This window comes from Lepisosteus platostomus, chromosome 25, assembly GCF_059453375.1.
Source record: "Lepisosteus platostomus isolate fLepPlt1 chromosome 25, fLepPlt1.hap1, whole genome shotgun sequence".
Lineage (NCBI taxonomy): Eukaryota > Metazoa > Chordata > Actinopteri > Semionotiformes > Lepisosteidae > Lepisosteus > Lepisosteus platostomus.
The window spans coordinates 14,345,537-14,365,904 of NC_142635.1; the positions used below are offsets into that span (position 1 = coordinate 14,345,537).

General features: G+C 45.2%; 1 protein-coding gene and 1 long non-coding RNA gene across 5 annotated transcripts in view; one reads left to right on the top strand and one right to left on the bottom strand.

Annotated features, from left to right (window-relative positions):
• Nucleotides 1-1,007: 1,007 nt before the first annotated feature.
• LOC148641186 (uncharacterized) lies at nucleotides 1,008-5,111 on the bottom strand. The gene is made up of 3 exons (XR_015930231.1): nucleotides 4,857-5,111; nucleotides 3,952-4,073; nucleotides 1,008-2,434 (listed from the first exon to the last, which is right to left on the bottom strand). It is a non-coding gene; the product is annotated as an uncharacterized LOC148641186 (long non-coding RNA).
• A 172-nt stretch (nucleotides 5,112-5,283) lies between these two features.
• LOC148641187 (kin of IRRE-like protein 3) overlaps nucleotides 5,284-20,368 on the top strand; it is a 185,612-nt gene continuing 170,527 nt past the window's right edge. For 2 of the 4 annotated variants that reach the window (XM_088618882.1, XM_088618883.1), the window contains exon 1: nucleotides 11,370-11,906. In XM_088618882.1, coding sequence (XP_088475008.1) covers nucleotides 11,816-11,906 — 91 coding nt within the window. In that variant the 5' untranslated portion in view covers nucleotides 11,370-11,815. Of the gene's footprint in view, nucleotides 5,427-5,917; nucleotides 6,045-11,369; nucleotides 11,907-20,368 lie in introns of those variants that run through there. The other 2 variants (XM_088618885.1, XM_088618886.1) reach the window with 2 other exon arrangements.

Genomic DNA, 20,368 nt, shown 5'->3' on the forward strand with positions numbered 1-20,368 from the left:
AATTCGATTCTGCAAACTGCTTAAGCTTTGTGGATTTTGCAATAAGAACATATATATATATTAATGAGAGCCAATCTTTAAAAGTTTCCATTAGTAAGAACATATTTATTCAGCGTGAATTTCGATGCTGGTCAGTACATTTAACTGCAGTGGTCCCACCTTCTAGCCTGAACCAGGACAGTGGTGTTAGTTGACCAGAGGACACGACATTTCTTAAACCGAGCCTAGATCAACACTTAACTCAACCTTTCTCTCTCTACACAGTGAGAATTGCTAGATTAACTTTACCCAGTCAAACCAATGGAAGGGATCTGCTAAGCACAACACAACATCTAATTGTACAGTAACCAGAAATAAAGATATAATAAGAATAAACTGTATTTTATATAGCACCTTTAAAAGTGGCTTCTCAAGGCACTTTACAGGAATACACAATAAGACGAGACAGCAGAATCACACATTATCTATATAGGGCTTGAAAAACAGTTGGAAAGCAAAGGGGTAGACACAAAGTTAGTTAAATAAATGCCCTTCTAAAGAAGAAGGCTTTTGGTCTGGACTTGAAGGCAGCTCTCTGATATCTATAGGGATAGAGTTCCAGGGCTCGGGGGCGCAGCAGAAGAAGGCCCTGTCACCCACAGAGTGCAGACAGGCTTCGGGGACAGGCAAGGCGACCAGACTTATACAAACGAAGGTTGCGAGACTGGGAGTAACTCAGACACGTACTGAAGTGGCAAGACACGTGGAGCCTTATAGGTGGGCATGGGAAAATAATATGTTCATAGCTGTTAAAACCAGTTGCTAAATACCATATCCATCCATTTTCTACCCACTTTATCCAATTCAGGGTCGTGGAGGAGCCAGAGCTGAGCCTGGCAATCGATGGGCTCAAGGCGAATACACCCTGGACGGGACAGCAGTCTATCACAGACCAGCCACACAAACAGACACACACGCACGCGCACTCAAAGCCCAGACGCAAATATTCACCTACCGTTAAGTACTGGGACTGCGGGAGGAAACTTGAGCACCCCGAGGAAAGCATACAAACTCCACACAGACAGTACCCCGGGAATTCAAACCCACAGCCTGCGAGGCAGCAATGCTAACGACTGCGCCACCGCGTCGCCCAATACATATCTTACTTTTGATTAGAATAGTTTTTTATGAAGAAAATTATTCGAGATGCAGATTCGAAGTGGCCTGTTATTCTTGGAAGGTATGTTGCACACAACACAGCATGATGAAGCCAGAAATCCATTAAAAATGTCTAACTCAAACTCCGGCGACAGAGCAAGCAGGGTCATTCGTTAACACGCTTTAAGAGAGAAGAACTCATTGCACTCGGTACTGCGTTTTGTAGGCGCATCTTCCTCTCTGGCCGCAGAAGTCTGGGGATTGGAATGAAAAAGTAAAACCAGACGACCTGTTTTGCCTAACGTTTTTCAAGAAGAAAATCCAAATTGGATCAAAAAGAGTGTTTTGATTAAAGCAGAACAACCACTAATATAACTAGAGTTAATAAAATGTCATTTTGCCAAGGTGACCCAGTTAAAATGTGTAACTTGCAATCATTAATGCTGTACTTCCAGGGACTTTAGGCTTTAGTTTAGCTGCAGTGCTTTCTGTGATTACTACAAATAAGTTCTAGGTCAAGGGTGAGCTGTGCATTTCCGGCAGTAAGAGCACAGTGCGATATAGGCTGCTGCAGCTTGTCATTATTTTTTTCCCAAAGACGTGTACAGATGAGGATCTTCCATCTGAGGGCAGGTCTGCACTTATAGCCATTAATCAACCCCTTTCCAGACAAATACTGCACTGGATCCTGTCAGGGGATAACGCAGGACGACCCATATAAAGCTTTCATTGATCCAGCGAGTCCCATAATCCTTGGGGATTAGAGCTGGCTAAAAGTAACCGATACATTTGCAAATAAAAGCTGCTTACATTCAGGCCATCCTCACAAAAAAAAAAACATTTTCCGCTGAACAAATCTCCTTCTCTGTTTGCACACAGCTCTGGGCAGCGGTGAGTGTTGTCTGCTTGCCCACCATGGGCGGAGAGATCACTCAGGGACATGCCAGACAGCCAGTTCCAGGATATGACCTAGTGATCTTTGTTACTTTCGATGCAGGATATGTGCAGAGAGTCTAAAACAGGGTTTGTCTTCTTTCTCCAGGCCTGCAGCAGCTGTGAAAGAATCTTGTCTAAATACTGCATTCGTGCACTGAAGGTTACAGACTTTTTTTTTCCTTTTTAGGAGGAGGACATGATCTGATGGTCTGAAACTGTGGACTCTGAAAGGGCACAGAAAAAAAAACAACCCTGCGCCACTACAGCAAGACATCTGTCAAAACACTTGCCTTCGGTGCTCTCCCGCTGTCAGTTCAACTGCCGGTGAGCCAATCCCAGCTTCTGCAGACAACGAAGTTACCTGTTTGGGAAAAAAAACAACAACATCTTTTCATGCCCTCAAGCAGAAAAGACGGTGGATTCTAAATTCATCAGATCTGATCAGATAACCAGATCGGTTTGCTTCTCACCAGCTTCTACTGCAGCACCTCAGCTACTGTATCCATGACAGAACAAAATCCCTGATCTATATTCAGCCGGTCAGCAGTCTCAATAGTAATTAAATAGATGCTCAATAAAAGAGAATAATTTAGTGCATGCACAGTAATTGGAAAAGGTTTGTTTTTAATCGCTCCAAATATCTGACACCACCGCTATTTAGTGCTCTTTTATGATGTTTTGTAATGTCTCTGCGAGATGGTTATTTTTCAGGAATGTCAACCCAAAACTGAAGCAATGAAGCTTTGTGTCAAGTCAGTGAATACAAGGGCAAAAATTTCATTTTTAAAAGAGTTTTTTTTTTTTAGTATAAGCTGCCTAGAAAATGATTTAACTGTACCAACCTGCATGCAAGCCCTTTTCTAAGCAGTTTTCTACTTTTAATGTGGTCTTAGTCCCAGGAGAAAATTAGCTATTGCCCTTGCGCTGGACTCCATGTAGTGCCCTGAGCGATTTTCTCCTAAAACGTCCTGTCCCTTATTTTTTTTTCTATTTTCTGTTCTTCTCGTGTTTTGCTTTAATCATGATTGCTTAGTTTCTTCTTTTTAAAAAAAAACACGAGATCCGCACGCTGCAATGTTCCGCAGTTGCACGATGCAGACGGTCAAAACGAAGACGCACAACAAAGAGGAACGTGCTTAAGAAGACAGCTGCGTCAGCAATGCGTAGGCTGCAAAGGAACAAGTACAGGTTTATTCCATGCTGGAAAGAGAAGAAAGGAAACAACGTTTTCGGCTGTGGGGTCTTCTTCTTCTTTCGCCACCCGAAGAAGGCTCCACAGCTGAAACGTTCCTTCCTTTCTTCTCTTCCCGGCATGGAATAAACCTGTACTTGTTCCAAAGTGGGGGATACGTGCTTCAGACATTCAAAGTTGCGCAGGTTAGTTAGCAAACGAGTTACCTGATCTCCGACAGCCCTCCGTCAGGCTGTCGGGGTCTGTCTCCCGATCAGAAGAATCGGATGTGTGCTGTGTTCGGCGCAGAGCTGTCACTCGCTGCAGTGCCACTCAGCAGCACAGAATGGAGTGCAGATCTACAAAGACTGATGTGCCATGTAGCAGGCCAGGCACTGTACAATCTCGACATCTGATCTCTTCAATGCACTTTTTCCCCAACACCGGGTTTACATTGCTATTTATTTCTGTATATGTATTTAGCTTTTGAGAAATGCCGAACAGTTTTGCACTAACTGAGCTGTGGGTTGAAGGGCACGTGCTTTTTAACATCGATGATCGAACAGCATAAAATAATTAAATGGACCCATTTAAAAACAACCAGCCACCAAGTATTCTCTTAAGAACTTTGGCCATGCCTTCTCTACCTTACAGAGGCAACACTGATGCTTCCATATAACATGCAGAATTAAAAATGCATTATTTACCTGTTGTCCCAGATGTTCACCAACATCTGTTGTTTCTTTCCAACATCTTCTTTATGCAGATTTATAAGAACAAGATGTCACAGGGTTGTAAAAGCTGCATTCCTCCTTTGGAGAGTTTGAGCCTGGAATCAAACGTGGGAGAAAATAACGGTTTACTTTTTGTGTAACCGTGGGGCTGGTGGACTAGTAAATATCCCATTCTTGCAACAGCACGCTTTCCGCTTTAAGGTTAAAAAACCTTCAATAAGAAATTGAAATAAAATCCGCGTTTTAACATCTCGGCAGGTTGTTCACATAATTCTTTTTAACGACAAACGAGATGGGAAAACGTTATTTTAGCCCGTTTTAAATGTGGGTAAAGCGCATTGAGGCAAGAGTCTTACAAAGGGGGAGATGTAGACCCAACAAGATCACATCTGGACGTCTGCATTTGACATTACTGAAACACCTCCGTAAAGCACCACAAGCATACAGAAAGGAGGTACAGCAATATCGACGCCGGCTCCTGACCTGCGGTAGCACGGGCAAACCCACACAACGATATTCTCGCATTGACAGCAGAATCTCCCTGAGCGGTAGCTTTATGAGGTATTGAATAAATATCACCTCATGCAAATACGTCTTCAGCCACATAACTCGCGTTTTCTACTACAGGAATTCACATCGTGTAGCGCTTCTTGCTGCCCTGAAAAAGGCGTGTTGCTTGTTCCTGAGTTTGCATAGACCTACCATAAGGAATCAGGGTGAATTATTTCCACGGGGGCGAAAAACAACCCAGGAAAATACAAAACAGGGCGTTCTCTGTCTCATGCGGTCAGACATTTGAGTATTTCACTCAGTTTTGCTTGTGAGCGTAAGATACTGCGACCTGTTGTGGTTATCGTAGCACACCTCGCCATATTTACCTGACACATTCTCGTCAAGCAACTCCGGGGTCCCAAGACCGGCCGTTGTCTGATAGACACGATAACAGCGTAAAGACAGGAAGAAGGTTTTATATCCACAGTTTTAAAAATCTGGCATCTGTGCTCTTTCAGAGAGTTTTCGGCGATTTAAACGCTATCAAGTCGCGTTACACGTGTTCTGCAAGCGCGGAGTACAAGGTTACTGGACGTTAAGATAAAGAACTTGGAACCTCTTGGAACAAGCGCACACAGTTTAAAATAACTTTACAATCAATTCATCTGAAAAACAAATCACACCTTCGCGCCAGCACAATAAGAGTGGGCGGGTTGTTTCGGAGTAATTGTCCAATGAAACCATAAGCTTTGAGACGGACATTGCCAACAACCACTCAGATCGCAACATTCCGATCACGTGTTCTATTTTTTTTCCGTCACACGGCAGGCTCGAGTTCGCGGCAGAATCCTGTCGAGGAAGTTCAAGGGTATATTACGCGAATTTTACCAGGATGTTCATTATTCTTCCCTCAAACGTGCTGACAAAGATGCAAACCTCGTAACATCCATAGATAAGTGAGTGAATAATTATAATTCACGATAACGTATAGTCATAGCTACTGTGTTTAAATAGTAAACCATTGTCAGTTCTTAAACCTTAAACCTGATGGAACTGTATATGTTAGTATGACGACTGGCAGCTAAATTTAAAGAAAAAAAGATACACACTTAGAGGAATTAAAGAGACAGCATTTTTTTTGGTCAAAAAACCGTATTTAGTGAGTAACTTCTCTTACCTTGACCAAAACAGGCGTAATAGTCGGGCGGTGCACTTTAACAGCAATGTGAGGCAAAAGTGTTTGAAATGGGGCTCGTTTTGGCATAGTATGGTATTTTATTCACACAATACACGACAATTTTAAGATTACAGAAGACGGTGATTTTGATTCCTCTCACATGACAACACATGAGTTTCACGTTTAATGCGTCGTGTCGCCCGCGTTATTCGGGCGACGAGCGGGGGATTCAACACGCCTGTTGTGTTTTTTTTTTATGCCTTGTTAAAGGTGCACCGTCTTAAGAGGTGCTGAAGACAGACGGCTTTGAACGGCAACTTTCCCTGGCGGCAGACCAGGGCACGAACCAGGTCCGAACCAGACCGAAACCCCCCGGGTACAGTTTGGAGGACTAAAGGTAGGAGGGCGCTCAGCTTCCTCGCGGAGACAAACGTCTCTGTTGCAGATTGTGGAGCGCGAACGTTCTGCAGCGACGTTCTGCGTGATTTCAGAGGGAGCGCGGACGTTCTGCGTGATTTCAGAGGGAGCGCGAACGTTCTGCAGTGACGTTCTCCGTGATTTCAGAGGGAACGCGGACGTTCTGCGTGATTTCAGAGGGAGCGCGAACGTTCTGCAGCGACGTTCTGCGTGATTTCAGAGGGAGCGCGGACGTTCTGCAGCGATGTTCTGCGTGATTTCAGAGGGAGCGCGGACGTTCTGCGTGATTTCAGAGGGAGCGCGGCTGGCTGTGGGGACGGAACCTCTTTATTTTCCGCCCCCCACCGGGTCAGAGCTGTACTTCTCCCGGATAACACGCAGAGGCGCTGTAGAAAATGGTCCGGGGTTCGAGGTTATGGATGGACTCCAAGTCATTTCGGTGGGTTTGGATTTCATTTTTTAAAGTACACCTGTGTCACAATCTCTTTTTTTTTTTAGCCCAGCAGGGTGGGCTAACTGGTTCCCAGTCCTGGTCCAGGTGACTCACACACCTGCTGGGTTTCAGCCCAGCCCACCTTCATTGGATAACTGAAGCCTTACTTGATCGAAGACGTTGCTTCAATTGCATTTTTGAATTTCGTTTCTTGTCGCAAGGTGGGGATTTTATTTCACTGGCAGAACGCATCGTTTAAAGCTCCGGCATGTTTCAGACCTAGGAACAGACAGTTCAAATCTATCATGATTATTGATATAATTAAGTCAATGAAGGGTTTGAGTGTGGAACTGGGGGCTCAGCTGGAACAGAAACAACAGGTGTGTACAGGTCACCAGGACCAGGTTTGGGAACCACTGCTTTAACTACTGAACTGCTGCCGTCCAGAGCTCAGGACTCCTTTTCAGTGCTACAGTAGTTCACTGCTTGTTTGGCTGTGATAGAGTAACCAGAAATGTACAGAGACAATTCTCCCTCTGTATCGACGGGTAAATGAACACAGTGACTGATGATTGCACTAAAAGACGATCATTTGGAATTTAAAAACCCACAGACGAGAAAGAAAACAATGTCCATCGAGGCACAGATAGCTTTCTCAATGAGCGAAAGCCGTGTTGCTTTAACATCACCCCGGTAGACGGTGGACTTTTTTTTTTTTTATCAATGAAAACATTTCTAATGTCTCTGCTTTCCGAGCCAGTGCCTCCTTATTTAATTCCATTCGATTAGAACTGCCGCTCTCTGGTTTATGAGTTGATTAAAATAAAAATCAAACGCATCAGGGGTTGAATTCTCTGTTCCCCCTCCGGGGGCCGTTACAGACGAAGGATGTGAAAATGTCCTGCTTTAAAAGGCAACTTGATGATGGCGCCTGTTTAGAACTGACACAAGTAATGTTAACCGCCCACCTCCCACGTAGTCGTTCTTGCACACAATTGCTCCGCGCTTAACGACATTCATGTGGCACATAACAATAGTATAGCGCCTACGAAGGCACGGACCCGGTAAACAGTCACGTCACTTTTTATCTGTCTCAGGACTGGAGTGGCCGCCTCTTACCCTCCACGCTAGAGTCATTGTAAATGTGATTCTGAGTACTTAACAGTAAAGTACAGCAAACATGGCCTTTAGCAATCTATGCAAAAAAAAAAAGGACGAGTTCCTGGCTTTTCTTGGTGTGTCTCCTTCCTCCTGTAGTCATATCCTTATCCTGACTTTGGGATGGAAGGGATCGGTATTGAAGGTAGTGTTTAGGCAAAGCCTGCCTTTAAAAAAAAAAAAAATAGCAGTGTGCTATTGATCCGAGGAAAAGTTTAATTTCACAGTCATGTCACCTGAAATGACTGTATCTGATTAGTTGGTGGACTCATTTGTTTGAATTTTGTTTTAGTTTGGCAGCTGAGTCCTGCTTCGCAGTTGGAAAAGGACCTTGCAGCGATTCTGACTGGCTCGTTGGATCTGAAGGGTTTCAGCACTCCTCACACTGTGTCTCCGGGCCAAAGAGCATCGGCCTCGGGCAGATCAGGAGAACTAGGCAGCAAATCGCAGTGAGGCGCGTGGTCTTGTTCTGTATGTGCAGAGCTTTTTAAGAGATCTCTGTCCAAAAGCGGGTCTGTGTTCCTCAGGCCTGTCTGCGGTGGCCATTAAGGGATAGCTTGATGTTTTCATGCCTTGAGTTCTAAATTCTTAATTGGCTCTGATTTCAAATTTTACCCTGTTTTGCAGCGTGTGTGGAGTTTGCTTTTGTACAGCATCTTAAGACATGCGCTAGAGCAAGTCCTCTATAAATAAAATGTATTGCATTCCCTTCCGAGGGGGAAGAAGAAACATCCGCCTGCTGTTTGTATAATAAGGATTATCTTTAAATAGGAATCGCATGCACGACGCTGTTCTGTGATCCTTATGGAAAAAATAAGGCATGGCTTTTTCATATTATTGCTATTTTCTCAAAGTGATCTATTCAGCTGTGCATTGATTGCAGAATTTAAAAGGAACATGTGAGATAAAAGAGGATTAAAAATGTTGCTCGTGTAAAAATAGTCAAGTCGGTAAACTAGTTGTCAAGAGTACAGTGCCATGCAAAGAAAACACTCAAAAATAGGACATTAGGAATACATATTCATGATAAACCGAGGAAAAGCTACAGATTAAAGCAGATAAGGCACTGGTATGAGTGAGCAGCATGGAGTAGCTTAGCTCATTAGGGAGATGTGGACATTATGAAGTATGTCATGGTTAAACAGGACTCAAGACTTGCATATTAAGGTCCTGTAAAAAGTTTTTACACATCTTCTTCCTACAGGTTCAAGATTTCCTGTTTTTGTAGAGGTTTTCCTGCCATTTTATTAAAATATTTTTACCACTAAAACGAAGTTTGTTGCCGTTGCTCTGGAACGCTATCGAGAACCCTACAGAATACGTATCAAGGTAACTTGGGCAGCAGCTGCTGGTTCTTCCCAGCAAGTTGATGGACTCAGTTGGAGCCGAAAAAGCCGATGATGATGAAAGAAAGGTGGGGTGTCTCCGACGATCACTCAGCAGCTCTCACGTTGGCAATTAGGCCCTGGTCTAATTTTCAGTAGGTGATTGACGTAAATGTGCATGTGGAACTTGTAATTGGGCAATGACTGATGCACTGCAGCTGTGCAAGTGGGACAAAGTATCGGTCTTACAGAGCAGATGTGCATCTTCAACGCAGGCGAGTTATAATCTTGACGTGCAGCACAGCCGTTGTGCTTATCCAGTGAGTAATGTAGTGCATAACACGTCTGTTGTGCTCCGGAGAATTGGGTGTTAATGGCAAGTCGTGGGTCTCTGTCGGTCAGTGGCAGTATAATTTCTTTACCGAGTGAGTGCCTATTGGTAGCCATGCTAAAGGAATGCTGCCTGTTCTTGGTGGACTGATGGGGTAATCAGTGTGCCTTGTTCCTGTGTCCATTTCCATGTCTATTAGAGTGATCTTGGAAACCAAGCTGGGCTGCACCAGGGTAGAAGCGGGGAATATAATGTAGCTGCTGCTGTAAGTGATGCTGGACCAGCAGGCGGCGCTCTTTCGGTGCTCTTCTGTACAGTGATGTACGCCATGCTGTCCCCTGGATGAGATGATAGACTGAGGTCCTGTCTGCTCGGTCAGTAAAGATGCCATGACACTGCTGGTAAGAGCAAGGATGTTAACGCTAGCGTCCTGGGTAGATTCCACTGTGAGCTTGCACTGGCATCTAGTTGCCCTACATTTCCCCCGTAATTCAGCTGGTGTGGGAATTTCTCGCTTTTCTGCCTGATCTGATGTGAACCATCCAGGTTGATGCTGTGGGTGAAATTGGTTGTATCCTACTCTCTATATAAAATGCTCTTGGATCCTTACACTCCCTCGGAATTCTGTCATATAAATGCAGCACCAGGTAGTAGTGTTCAGGGTTATGAACTCAATATGGGAAGGCTGTGAGTCATTGATGTAGATCACTCCTCTTGTTCTCTCCAGCAGAGTCCTGTGTATCTGTTGGAATGATACAGTAACTACCCAGTAAGTTGTTTTTGTCCAGTAAGAAGACAATGACACTTGTTGTCTTTTTTTATTATTTTCTTGTCCTGATTGGACAGTTGTAATTTTCATGTGGGGAAATGGCAGATCGCTTGTGATTTAAGGCATCCAGAGGTGCTACAGCAAGTCCCTGGGGAGTCTCCTTTAAGACACCGAAACACATTGCAGTGGTCTTCTGTTCCACTGCGCTGGTTTCTGGAAGTCGATATCCGTGGTTAGTGTTGGATGGGAGTATACACACATTCCAAGTTGGTCCATATTGATTGAGTAAACTGTACTGCTGGTTCAAGTGCTTATTTGTTATTTAAAATTCTGCGCTTCTGTTCTTGTTACATTGCTAAGCTTTCTGCACATGAATGATACCATTTTTATTCGTCCAATATAATCGAAAACTGGCAGACACTGGCGTTTTAATTTCAAATTCTTCTGGAACAGATGAGGTGTATGAAAGTGATTTGTATATATACAGTATATTACCCTGTGATATGTAAAAATCACAGAAAATGAACTTCGTTTATATATACAAAAGTACAAAATGCTCATTAAATATTGATTCAGGCAGTATTTGGAGTGATCTGCTGGAGATCTCAGCTTTTGAAAATCTAGCAGAAAGTCATTGATTGTCAGAGCTAACAAGCACCCTAGGCATACATTTACACTAAAGTTGACAAACTTTCTCCTTGAAAGTCAAATATCCTCATTTTCCAGATTTGGCTGGAAGCTGTACTTGCTTACTACCGGCACAGCAATCGGATTTCATTCTCAGGAAAACAAGACATAAGTGTTTACATTTTTTTTTCTAGCATTGATTTCTGAGCATCATACGCATCATACCCATCATTAACTTGGCATTTCTGCCTGTCCACTAAACGGTTCTCTGCCGATTGTTAATGCTCATATATACAAAGCAAAGGAAATTAAAACAAGCTGCAGGAAGACGGGAGACTCTGGCCCATTGAAAGTCGAGATGGGAATGTTATTTAAAATATTTATTAGTCGGTACAAACTTGGTGGATTGCAATACACAATGCTGGAGTTAATTCTCACAGCAGTGCCCTGTAGGATAAGCAAGGTACTTTAAAGTGTGCGTCTCACTTTAGCTGAAGACAGTGATGCATTGAATCAACATTGTGATATTGTGGAAACAAACAACCCAGAAGGTGGAGATGCTCTCTTTCCTCTGTTACAGGTCTGCCTTGTGGGTCTCCTTTAATTGGCACTGCTGCCTGCCTGCCTTCCCCTGGCAGCCCGGTTCCCAGAGATGAGGTCTGATTCTTTCAGCGCCCCGCTGAGGCACAGTCACTCAGGCAGGCAGGCAGGCAGACTGGCAACCGGCTGAGGGAGGAGCAAAGCTGGGGAGCAGTCTCTGCTGTTCTGTGCCGAGCCGAGTCGCTTGCTCGCTGTGTGTGTGCGTGTGTGAGTGAGAGAGAGAGCCGCGCGCTGATGCTCCGAGATTGAGAATGGAACAGCGCTGAAAGAGGCAGAGAGCAAAGCCGAGAGCTCACTTCAGCTGGAGAGTAGAGCGAAGCTGTGCGCCGGGCGACTGGGGGAGAGCGGGCTTAGGGGTCGAAGAGAGAATTGAGGGGGGGGGAAAAAAGAGGACGCTGAAGAGAAGAACACGACCTCACCCTCAAAAGAAAGAATAGAGGAGCTAGGGAGGCTCGAATTACTGTCCTGAACTGTAATATAGAACACCGTAGTATCTTGACTGAAGTTAATGTCTGTTCTTGCTTGCTGCTCCGTACATATGACTTCTTCACCAGTCATGACCGCCTGCATCTTTTTCTACTTTTGGCTTGTGGGACATGGTAAGGAAACTGGTTCTACCTTCTGTTTGCCCTTAATCTCTTGTACTGTTTTATGTCTAAGATGAGCAAACCTGTATTCGTGCGTTCCTGCCTTAGTTTTCCCAGTTTGGAGGGCATGTGCTCCCAGCTTAGCTCTGCTGAAAAAGGCATGCTATTGCATACGCAGCTGGAGAAAAACAGATTAATTTGCAAGTTGCATGGAGTGAGCCTCGAAATGTAGCTGGAGGGAATCTTGGTTAATACTTGAATACCTGCTCTTATTAGGACTCTGCTGTTTTGTGTATGCCAAAAATCCCTTAGCAATCCCTAGAGCGTGTTGAAAACAGTTCAGAGAAACCGTCTGTTCCTCAGGGACTTGCAGGGATGGGAATCCATCCAGCTCAGGATAGATTGGTGAGAAGGGCTTTTAAATAAGCGCTGGAATGACCATACAAGACAAAACGAGGATTTGTAGATGTGGTGCTTTCGGGAACAACTGTGGCTGACATCCCCACCTGGAGAGCCACAGCATGCTGCTTGCTCTCCGATATTTCAGATGTTTTTTTTATTGTTGAAAATATCAGTACAGTGCTTCACCTCTTAGCCACCAGGTGGTTTCCTCAAGGGTGGCCAAATAAACACCTGGCAAAAGAAGAAAGTAACTGAGGTGATTTTTTTGGTGTAATCCTTCAGGTTTGGTGTTGGTTGCGTGCTGGTGGTTTCTTCCAGACCTGTTCCGAGCAGTGCCACTGGTGAAGACCTGCGAGCTCTCTCTGTCCACGTTTGCAGGCTTGCACAGTGTTGGCTCCTTCAGGTTGCAGTGTTGTGTATTTGCGTGCCGGCTAGTGTGCCTCACCTCCCAGTGCCATTGAAGTGAAGGGTGGCAACACGATCCTTTATATTGGAGTCACATAGCTCATAGCACTGTCTTTTTGAGGGCCGTGATTGAAAATGGAACATTTTTCACACTTCAGCTTCTTGTCCTTACAAGCTGTTTTTTTTCAGTTCCTAAAGTTTTATTTTCACCGACGTGCATATGGACTTGATGAAATCAAACCAGATGTTCTTCTCCTGTACATTTGTCGCACACACGCGCGTCTGCGGTGATGTCTTTTCAATTTAAAACTGGCAGTTCCTAATGTGGGGGGGGGCGAAATATGGCTTTTTTTTTGACCCAGCAGACTCAAAATCTCAGCATCTGCACACTAAGAGAACATATTTGTGTGTACCCAACACATACCACTAATTTGAAACTGACACCAGTAATAAAGGTTTTAATATTGCTCTCGGCAGCGCTGTTTCACGAACGGTAGATCAAATCTCAAGAGGCTGTCAGTTTTATTATCTGTTTTTATGGGCGTGAGAGTGCGTGCTGCGAAGTTGGAGCAGGAAGAATGGTTTCAGTCTACAGTTCGTTAGTCTGCAGCGGGGTTGCTGGGCTCTCTGCTGTTGCTCCCAGAAGAGCACTTGCTTCTATAGGTGAGGTTTTACAAGTGGCCCTGCCTGCCCCCTGACATGAATGAGCCCCGTTTTACAACAGCGCATGAAAGGGCAAACGCAGTTAAGATGAAACAGCCTTTTCTCGCCTCGTCCCTGGTGAAAGTACGGCGTGTAAATCGCAGGAGAGGTTTAATGTACGTAATTACTAGAACAGGGGATCTCTTTACAGCAGATAAGAACGGAGCTGTAAATTCCGGCAGTGAAGATGTCAGGGACTGCAGAGTAAAAATAATCTTTTTTTTTTTCTGTAATGCAAGAGTTGGAGATGAGCTGATAGTTCTTTTAATTCTCTTGATAGGGGGTGTTGGGGGGGGTGACCTAAGTCTAGTTTCTATTGTGGAAGGTGATTCCTCTTTTCAGTTATGCCATGTTTCTTTGATTGAATCCCCATTTAAAAAAGAGAAACGTTTTTTTTTGCAGTCCATGCCAGTTCGGTTTAAATCTACACGACCGCTGCGACGTGGGCAGTGCATGTCTGAACGGTCTACGGGCAGCGTAATTAAGATGTTTTTGTGTTAACAGATTGCATGAAGACCAGTACATTCAAGGCTTCAGAAATGAAATAATAAAATGGTGCTAATAGACAGGTTGATGGATAAGGTGAGGAATTAGCAGTCCGGTGTCATTTTGTTCTTTCTCACCATAATAGGAGCTGTCAAGCTGGAGGACAGATACTTGAAGCCACTGAATTCTTGAGTTACAGCTGACACAAGGCTGTATTATTTTACAGTTCAGCTCAGATGGTTATTACTATAATATAAAATAATGTCGGCTCTGCCAGGTAAACATGAGCTAACAGCCTGCTCCTCTCTTTTTTTTTTACCAGCCCCTTGGGAGCCCTCTTTTTCCCCCTGTAGCTAATTCTTGTTTTACAAATTATTGCTCTGTTTGTCGCAGCTTCTGTCGGCAGACAGAGGGGTGGAAAAGGAGACATTTTCTTGTCCGTCACCCCCCGCAAAGCAGGATTCTTCCTCCGTGTCTCTCTCAGCGATGCCTTGTCTCTGTGAAAAATGAAGTGCGCGTGGAAGCTCATCTTTGTGCCACAGAGGTCACTCTCACGGGCTCCTGTCAGGCAGTTGTCAAAGGCTGTCATGAAGCCTCACCTAAAAACCTCTATAAATAAACATGGGAGGTCGCGGGGCTGTGAGGCAGCCTGAAGACGTATGCTGGCATGTTAATTAATCTGTGACAGTTTAACGGTACCGCTATTATCGGTGAGCTAATGAGATCCTTTTCCTGTTTCTGTCTTTGATGTCTCGGGTGATAAAAGATGGGGCTAATCAGTATATTTTGAAAGGATATAGTCATTTCATTTCCATAGAACAACAATCCCTGTGCATAATCCCACAAAATGCATTTAAGATGAATAATTTCTTAAAATAAGGAGCTGCTAAGAGTTGATGGTTTTCCTCGCACTTTTCCTCAGCACTGCTGCCCCTAGCTTTCTACACTGGGGGCACTGCTGCACCACGATCCCCACGCAGTCTCTCTCTGTGCCTCTTCCTCTGTCCCCCCCCCCCACCCCCCCCAACCCTACCAGCCTCTTTTTTTCCTCTCCTCACAAGCACACGTTCGCCATCCCTAATGACTCTCCTGCAAGCTCCACACATCGGAGTTTTAAGTCGCAGGATTCTCATCAGAGCTCGTTTTTAACCTGGTAAAGCAGCCAGGACTTCTCCTGGAGTTTTTTTTTTTCTTTCTTTCTCTCTACTGTGAATCCCAATCCTGTAATTACGCGGTGGGAACACTCTGAAAACCCATGTTTAAGCAGTTGAAGCCGTTGGGGGTTCGAAACGGGCGATTGTTGAGCACGTTGACCCATTCATATTTATTGGCGATAGTGGCGAATGACGTCTGCTGTTACAGGGAAAACCTCATTTTGTTTTTGGACAGCGGCGTGTTCTTTTGATGCTGTTCTCCCTTCTCAAAACCAATTGAAGGAGGGCTTCATAAACATCATGCCCTGTAAATTCTAGCTAGGGCTAACATGCAGAAGTGAGCATAAACATAAACACAGCACTGACCAGGCAAAATGACATCGTTTGTGAATTAGACATGTAGCATTCCAAAGTGGTGCGGGGATATTAGAAGTATGGATTATGTTCCGTTTTTTTGGCTGATCTGTATTTTTAACGACGGGGAGTGAGAATGAGATGAACAGTTCGAGTGTGTCGCTTTCGGCTTTGTTTGTTTGCAGGGATGATTCCAGCAGTTGGCCTCCAATCCTCTGACCTCCTGCTTCCCTCTGTGTGATGTCAGCCGGTGCCTAATCCACCGCAACCTGGAGTGGCTAAAATGGCTATCTTAGGGCTGCTAGTTTAACTCTTGGTAAATAAACAAAACTGAAAGGCTGGTCGTGAAGTCTTTAGTCCATCTGGTCTCCTTTTAGTTTGCCTTTGTGGCCCGAAAAACAAAACGTTTTCTGCAACCTGGCTGTTGTCTGAATCAATAGGCTATGCCGAATGAAATTGGGTTACATGCACTGGGTGATGTTCATTGTGGAAAGCAGGGAGAGAGATTCTCTTGCGCTGGGTTAACGAAGCACAAACCTGCTGTACAGGACATCTATGTTCACGTCTGGATGTATTCCCTTTGCTCTGTGATATTTTCAGAATTATGGATTTTGATTACCTTCTTGAATTTTTCTCCTACCAAAACAGGTAATAAAGCACCACATTAAAATGTGCAGCAGAATATAATGTATTTAGTCTCTGATTGTAACTACAGCGCGTGCATATAATGTACACGCATGTAAATCTACCCAGATTCTTTAAACAATATGCTAGACAGCTGCTTGTTTTCCCTCAAAAACATATTTGCATTTACTAATGTATTTATGATGGTGCTTCTATGAAATCATAGCCATTAAGCTTCTTCAGGAAATAAAAAACAGAATCCCCCCACCCCTCCCTCTTCCCTCTCTGAGAAATTCTGCTTGGATGTCATTCCCATGGGATGAATTTATCCAGATTGGGGCACTCTCGGCAAAGGGAATTATCCTGGATTACACGCTGGCTGGGTGCAATATTAAGTAATTCAACCAGATGCTGCTGTGATCGTAGGTCACCTGTGGAGTGAAGATTTCACACTGGCTCCTCCTTCGACATATTTATTTGATACCAGCCTTTTTATTTAATCGTATTCCGGTTTATACGGTCTCCCCCGCCCGTCCCCATTCTCACGGATCTGCAGGAGCCTCTTCCCGGTCCTTTTTAACATATTACAAGATAAATTAATGGCTTTGATATTGCTACTTAATGGACGTAAAACACAAGCAGTGTTGTTTTCGTCTGTGCATTTCCACTTTACGAGCCTCAGTAAACACTTAGCCTGGGACTGGGTGGAATGCAGACTCCGTCTTCAGCTTTGCCTCTGAATGCAGAAATGCCATGAAGTATACAATTCATTGCCTTATCCGTCAAGAGCTTTGACCTCTCTTTTCGCAGAGTGTTGAGGATGTTCTTTTAACGATCACGGAGCTCTCTCCAGGGCAATCCGTCACTGAACCTGGGAAATAAGATAAAACTTGCAGTTTGTGGTGAGCTCAGCTTAGCTGGGGTGGAGTTCTAGTTCAAGATTACTTAAGACTCTTCATAAGAACAGAGCAGCGCTATATTTTAAGAATATTGTAAAGTATTTGAAATATTCAAAAAGCTGCATCTTTACACGTTGAAATTCAGGGTACACTTCAAATGTAATTTGTCACTGTAATTTTTAATCAACACCTTCTCCCAGTTTGATTTTGTTTTTCTACCAGAGAGTAATTGCTTTATGGATTATGTTCACGTAAGATGATTGTATGACCATCTGCTCAAGAGATTATGGTTATGGTCTCCAGTGATCTACTGTATTTTAACGGAGATTTAGGGTTTCTTCAAAGAATTAAAAACGTTCTTAGCAGATTGAAGAAATGACCTTATGAGAACTTTAGTTTCACATTTTACAGCAATAAAAAAAGTCTGAATGTTTTGTTTTTTTTTGCTGTTGCAGGACAGGGTTTCTCAAACCTGGTCCCGGGTCACCTCTGTGCTTCCTCGTATTTACTCCAATTCTTTAAGGTGATCTGGTCTATAATTCTTTTTTAGACTTGTTTAAAAACAACTTGATTAACCTTGATCAAGGAGAGAACCCAGGAGATGCAGGAGTACCCCATTACTAGGAGACAATGCATTTGTTATTATACATTTATTATCATCGTTCAGCATTTTCTTTACTGGTTACTGTTCGCTAAAGCATGGTCTCCTGCAAACCATCCCCTTGCTGGGTTTTTTTTTTTAAGTGTTGCACCTCCATTCTGCTGTACTGCTGGGGTCGTACTCCATTGGGCGTTTTCACAGTGCAAAATGTACTCTTTTGACTGGGAAAGGAGCATGGAAAGATGGGGGTTCGGTGCTCGTTTCTGACGGTCCCTCTCTGAGCTGTGCGACCGGTCCCCCAGCGCGATTCTGCAGGAGGCGCTTTCAAAAGGCTCAGCCTCGCCGGGCAGCCGTGTGTGTGTGTGTGTGTGTGTGTGTGTGTGTGTGTGTGTGTGTGTGTGTGTGTGTGTGTGTGTGTGTGCGTGGAGGGGGGGGCTGCTCTGCCACACCAATTACGGCTGCAAAGCTGGCTCTGCAATATAAATGCAAATCAGCCTTTTAACTTGTGGGCTGGGGATGAAGAGAGAAAGGAGCGTCTCACCTGTGGATAAAGTGTGCGCTTCCCTGCTATTGTAATAGGAATGCATCTGCCAGTAAACACTGTGGCGATCAATAGCATGCCGCACCGCGGGAGGCTGGTCTGTGGCCGCGTTGTGTTTTATTCGCGGTCGCAGGTCGGAAAGCGCGTTGAAAACGCCTCTCGCGTCCAGCCGCGTCTCCGCGGACAGGTCCCCCCCGTCATGAGCGGCTGGCTCTTCATCCTGCTGCTGCTGCTTCAGGGCAGGACACACTCCAGCGCCCCGGGTTAATCCTGGCTTTGAGAATTTCTTCTGGTGAGCAGGGGAAGGATATGCGCCCTGGTTCTGGAGAGGCCCCGGCGGGGATCGAGCGAGGAGAAGGGGATGTGTCCGATGGGACTGGGGCGCGGATTTGGAAGGCTCCCCCAAAACGGAAACAAAAAGAGGCAGCTCTTCCCACCGGTGCCGGGTGTGGCGCCGAGAGGAGCGTCTGCACGGGGCCAGAGGGTGAACTGGCGTGGCCCGTTGCTGTACTGCTCCGCCGGAGTCCGGACCGCCTGCCTTCGGGCCCAGTCCCGTTGGACCGGGCCGCCGTGTCTCCCAGGGCTGGGATGTGCTGGGCTAGGCTGCAGTCGCACCGTGCCAGAGGGTGGCTTCGCAGTGCCTGCTGAGGGAGCCTGCTGCAGGACGCGGGAGAGCACTTGCCGCGCCACCTTGGGCACGAGCTGGGCAGAGTGCAGCCCCCTCTGGAGTCTTTTCCCCCTTTGCCCCTCAGCGGCCTGACTGCTCCTGCGGTGCTGCCCCAGAAGGGGCAGTTTCCCGTCCCACTCAGTGTCGCAGCAGGTCCCAGACTGCAGCAGCGCTCCTGCCCCAGCCGCCCCCACCTCTCCCAAGGAAGGCTGCACCAGCACCCTGCCTGCTATATCTGTCTCGCCGTCTGCCTGTGTATCCAGCCACATGCCCACGCGTAGCTGTTAAGTTCTAGATTTGTTCATAGCAGGTATCTGGTGAAGTCCCAGAGGCTGGTTTTGCCTCTTCTGCCTCTTCTATACCTGACGCTACCAGGCCAGCTCGCACCTCTCCGACCCATGGGAACGGGATTGGGATTGGGATCCCCCTCCTTGGCAGGCTTTTTTCCTCAAGGCGCCGTTTTCCCCGCCTCCTGTCCCCGTTCTTATCTCATAGGAGTCCAGCGGGAGGTGTGTGTGCGTGTCGGAACGCAGAAAGCTGGCTGTCAAAAGCAGGGAGACGGCTGTAATTGATGGGCTTCGCTCTGAAAAGGAACGCGGCCCACACAAATAAATGACAGATTAGCGTGCTTAATTGTCTCGTTCTGCGGCCGTCATCCTTCCTGACATGATTATAGTGGATCTAAGGGCTGTTTCTATTAGGAGGGCTGGGGGGGGTAGATCTTCTTGGGGCAGCATTGACCGAAACCAGTGAAGTAATGATCATGTGTGCATGAATGCGTGGCAACAGCAGTGTGGATAGTGACACCCTGTGGAAGCACTTCAGCTAAATTTTCAGTTTATTTAAGCATGGAATTCCTCAGTTCAGTTCTCAAGTTTTTTTTTTTTTTTGCAGGTTATAGAAAGGCCGAAGGTAATTGTTATTCTGATGGTTTCTCTATGTAAATAACTTTTCTGAAGTGTGGTGCCATGACAGTTCAAGGATTTTCTAACGTGAAATCATTTTTTTTTTAATGATTTGAACCCTGTTAATTCCTGTTCGCCCCGCACTCCTGCTGTTGAGTTCAGTTACAGTTTAATATTCTGAAATTTGTTTTGCACGTGGCATTGGAAAGTGCTAATGGAAGATGGGGGCAGTGCAAATAAGTGTTTTTTCTCTTTGCTCAAACCTGTTGACAGGGGGGTTTAAATCTGGCTCTGGTGCTGAGGAAATTGATGTTGGTTGTTGCTCAGTCCCAAGGGGACATTAGTGCAAATCTCAAAACCACACTGAAGTCATCACAGTTCACCACTCTCTCCTGGCTGTGGACCAAAGACTGATAGCCTTGGTCTCATTGACACTGCTGTGCTGGTGGCTGGATAAAACGGAGCTGAACTGTTTGTATCTGCAAAAAAAAAGAAAAAAAAATTGAATACTGTTAAAGATGTCTAAAGCATCACTGAAGACTGGGGATGAGATGCTGGAGGAGATTTAAAAAGAGTGGATTGATGAAACTGAACGCTTCAAGAAAGGGTTGATAATCTTTGCATGAAAGATTGGATGAAAAAAGAGAACTTGGAAAGGGGATTGCAGTTTAATGTATCTCCTTATCTAAGTGATATCACACGGAGGGCCTTATAACGAGGGGTGAGTGTAGTCT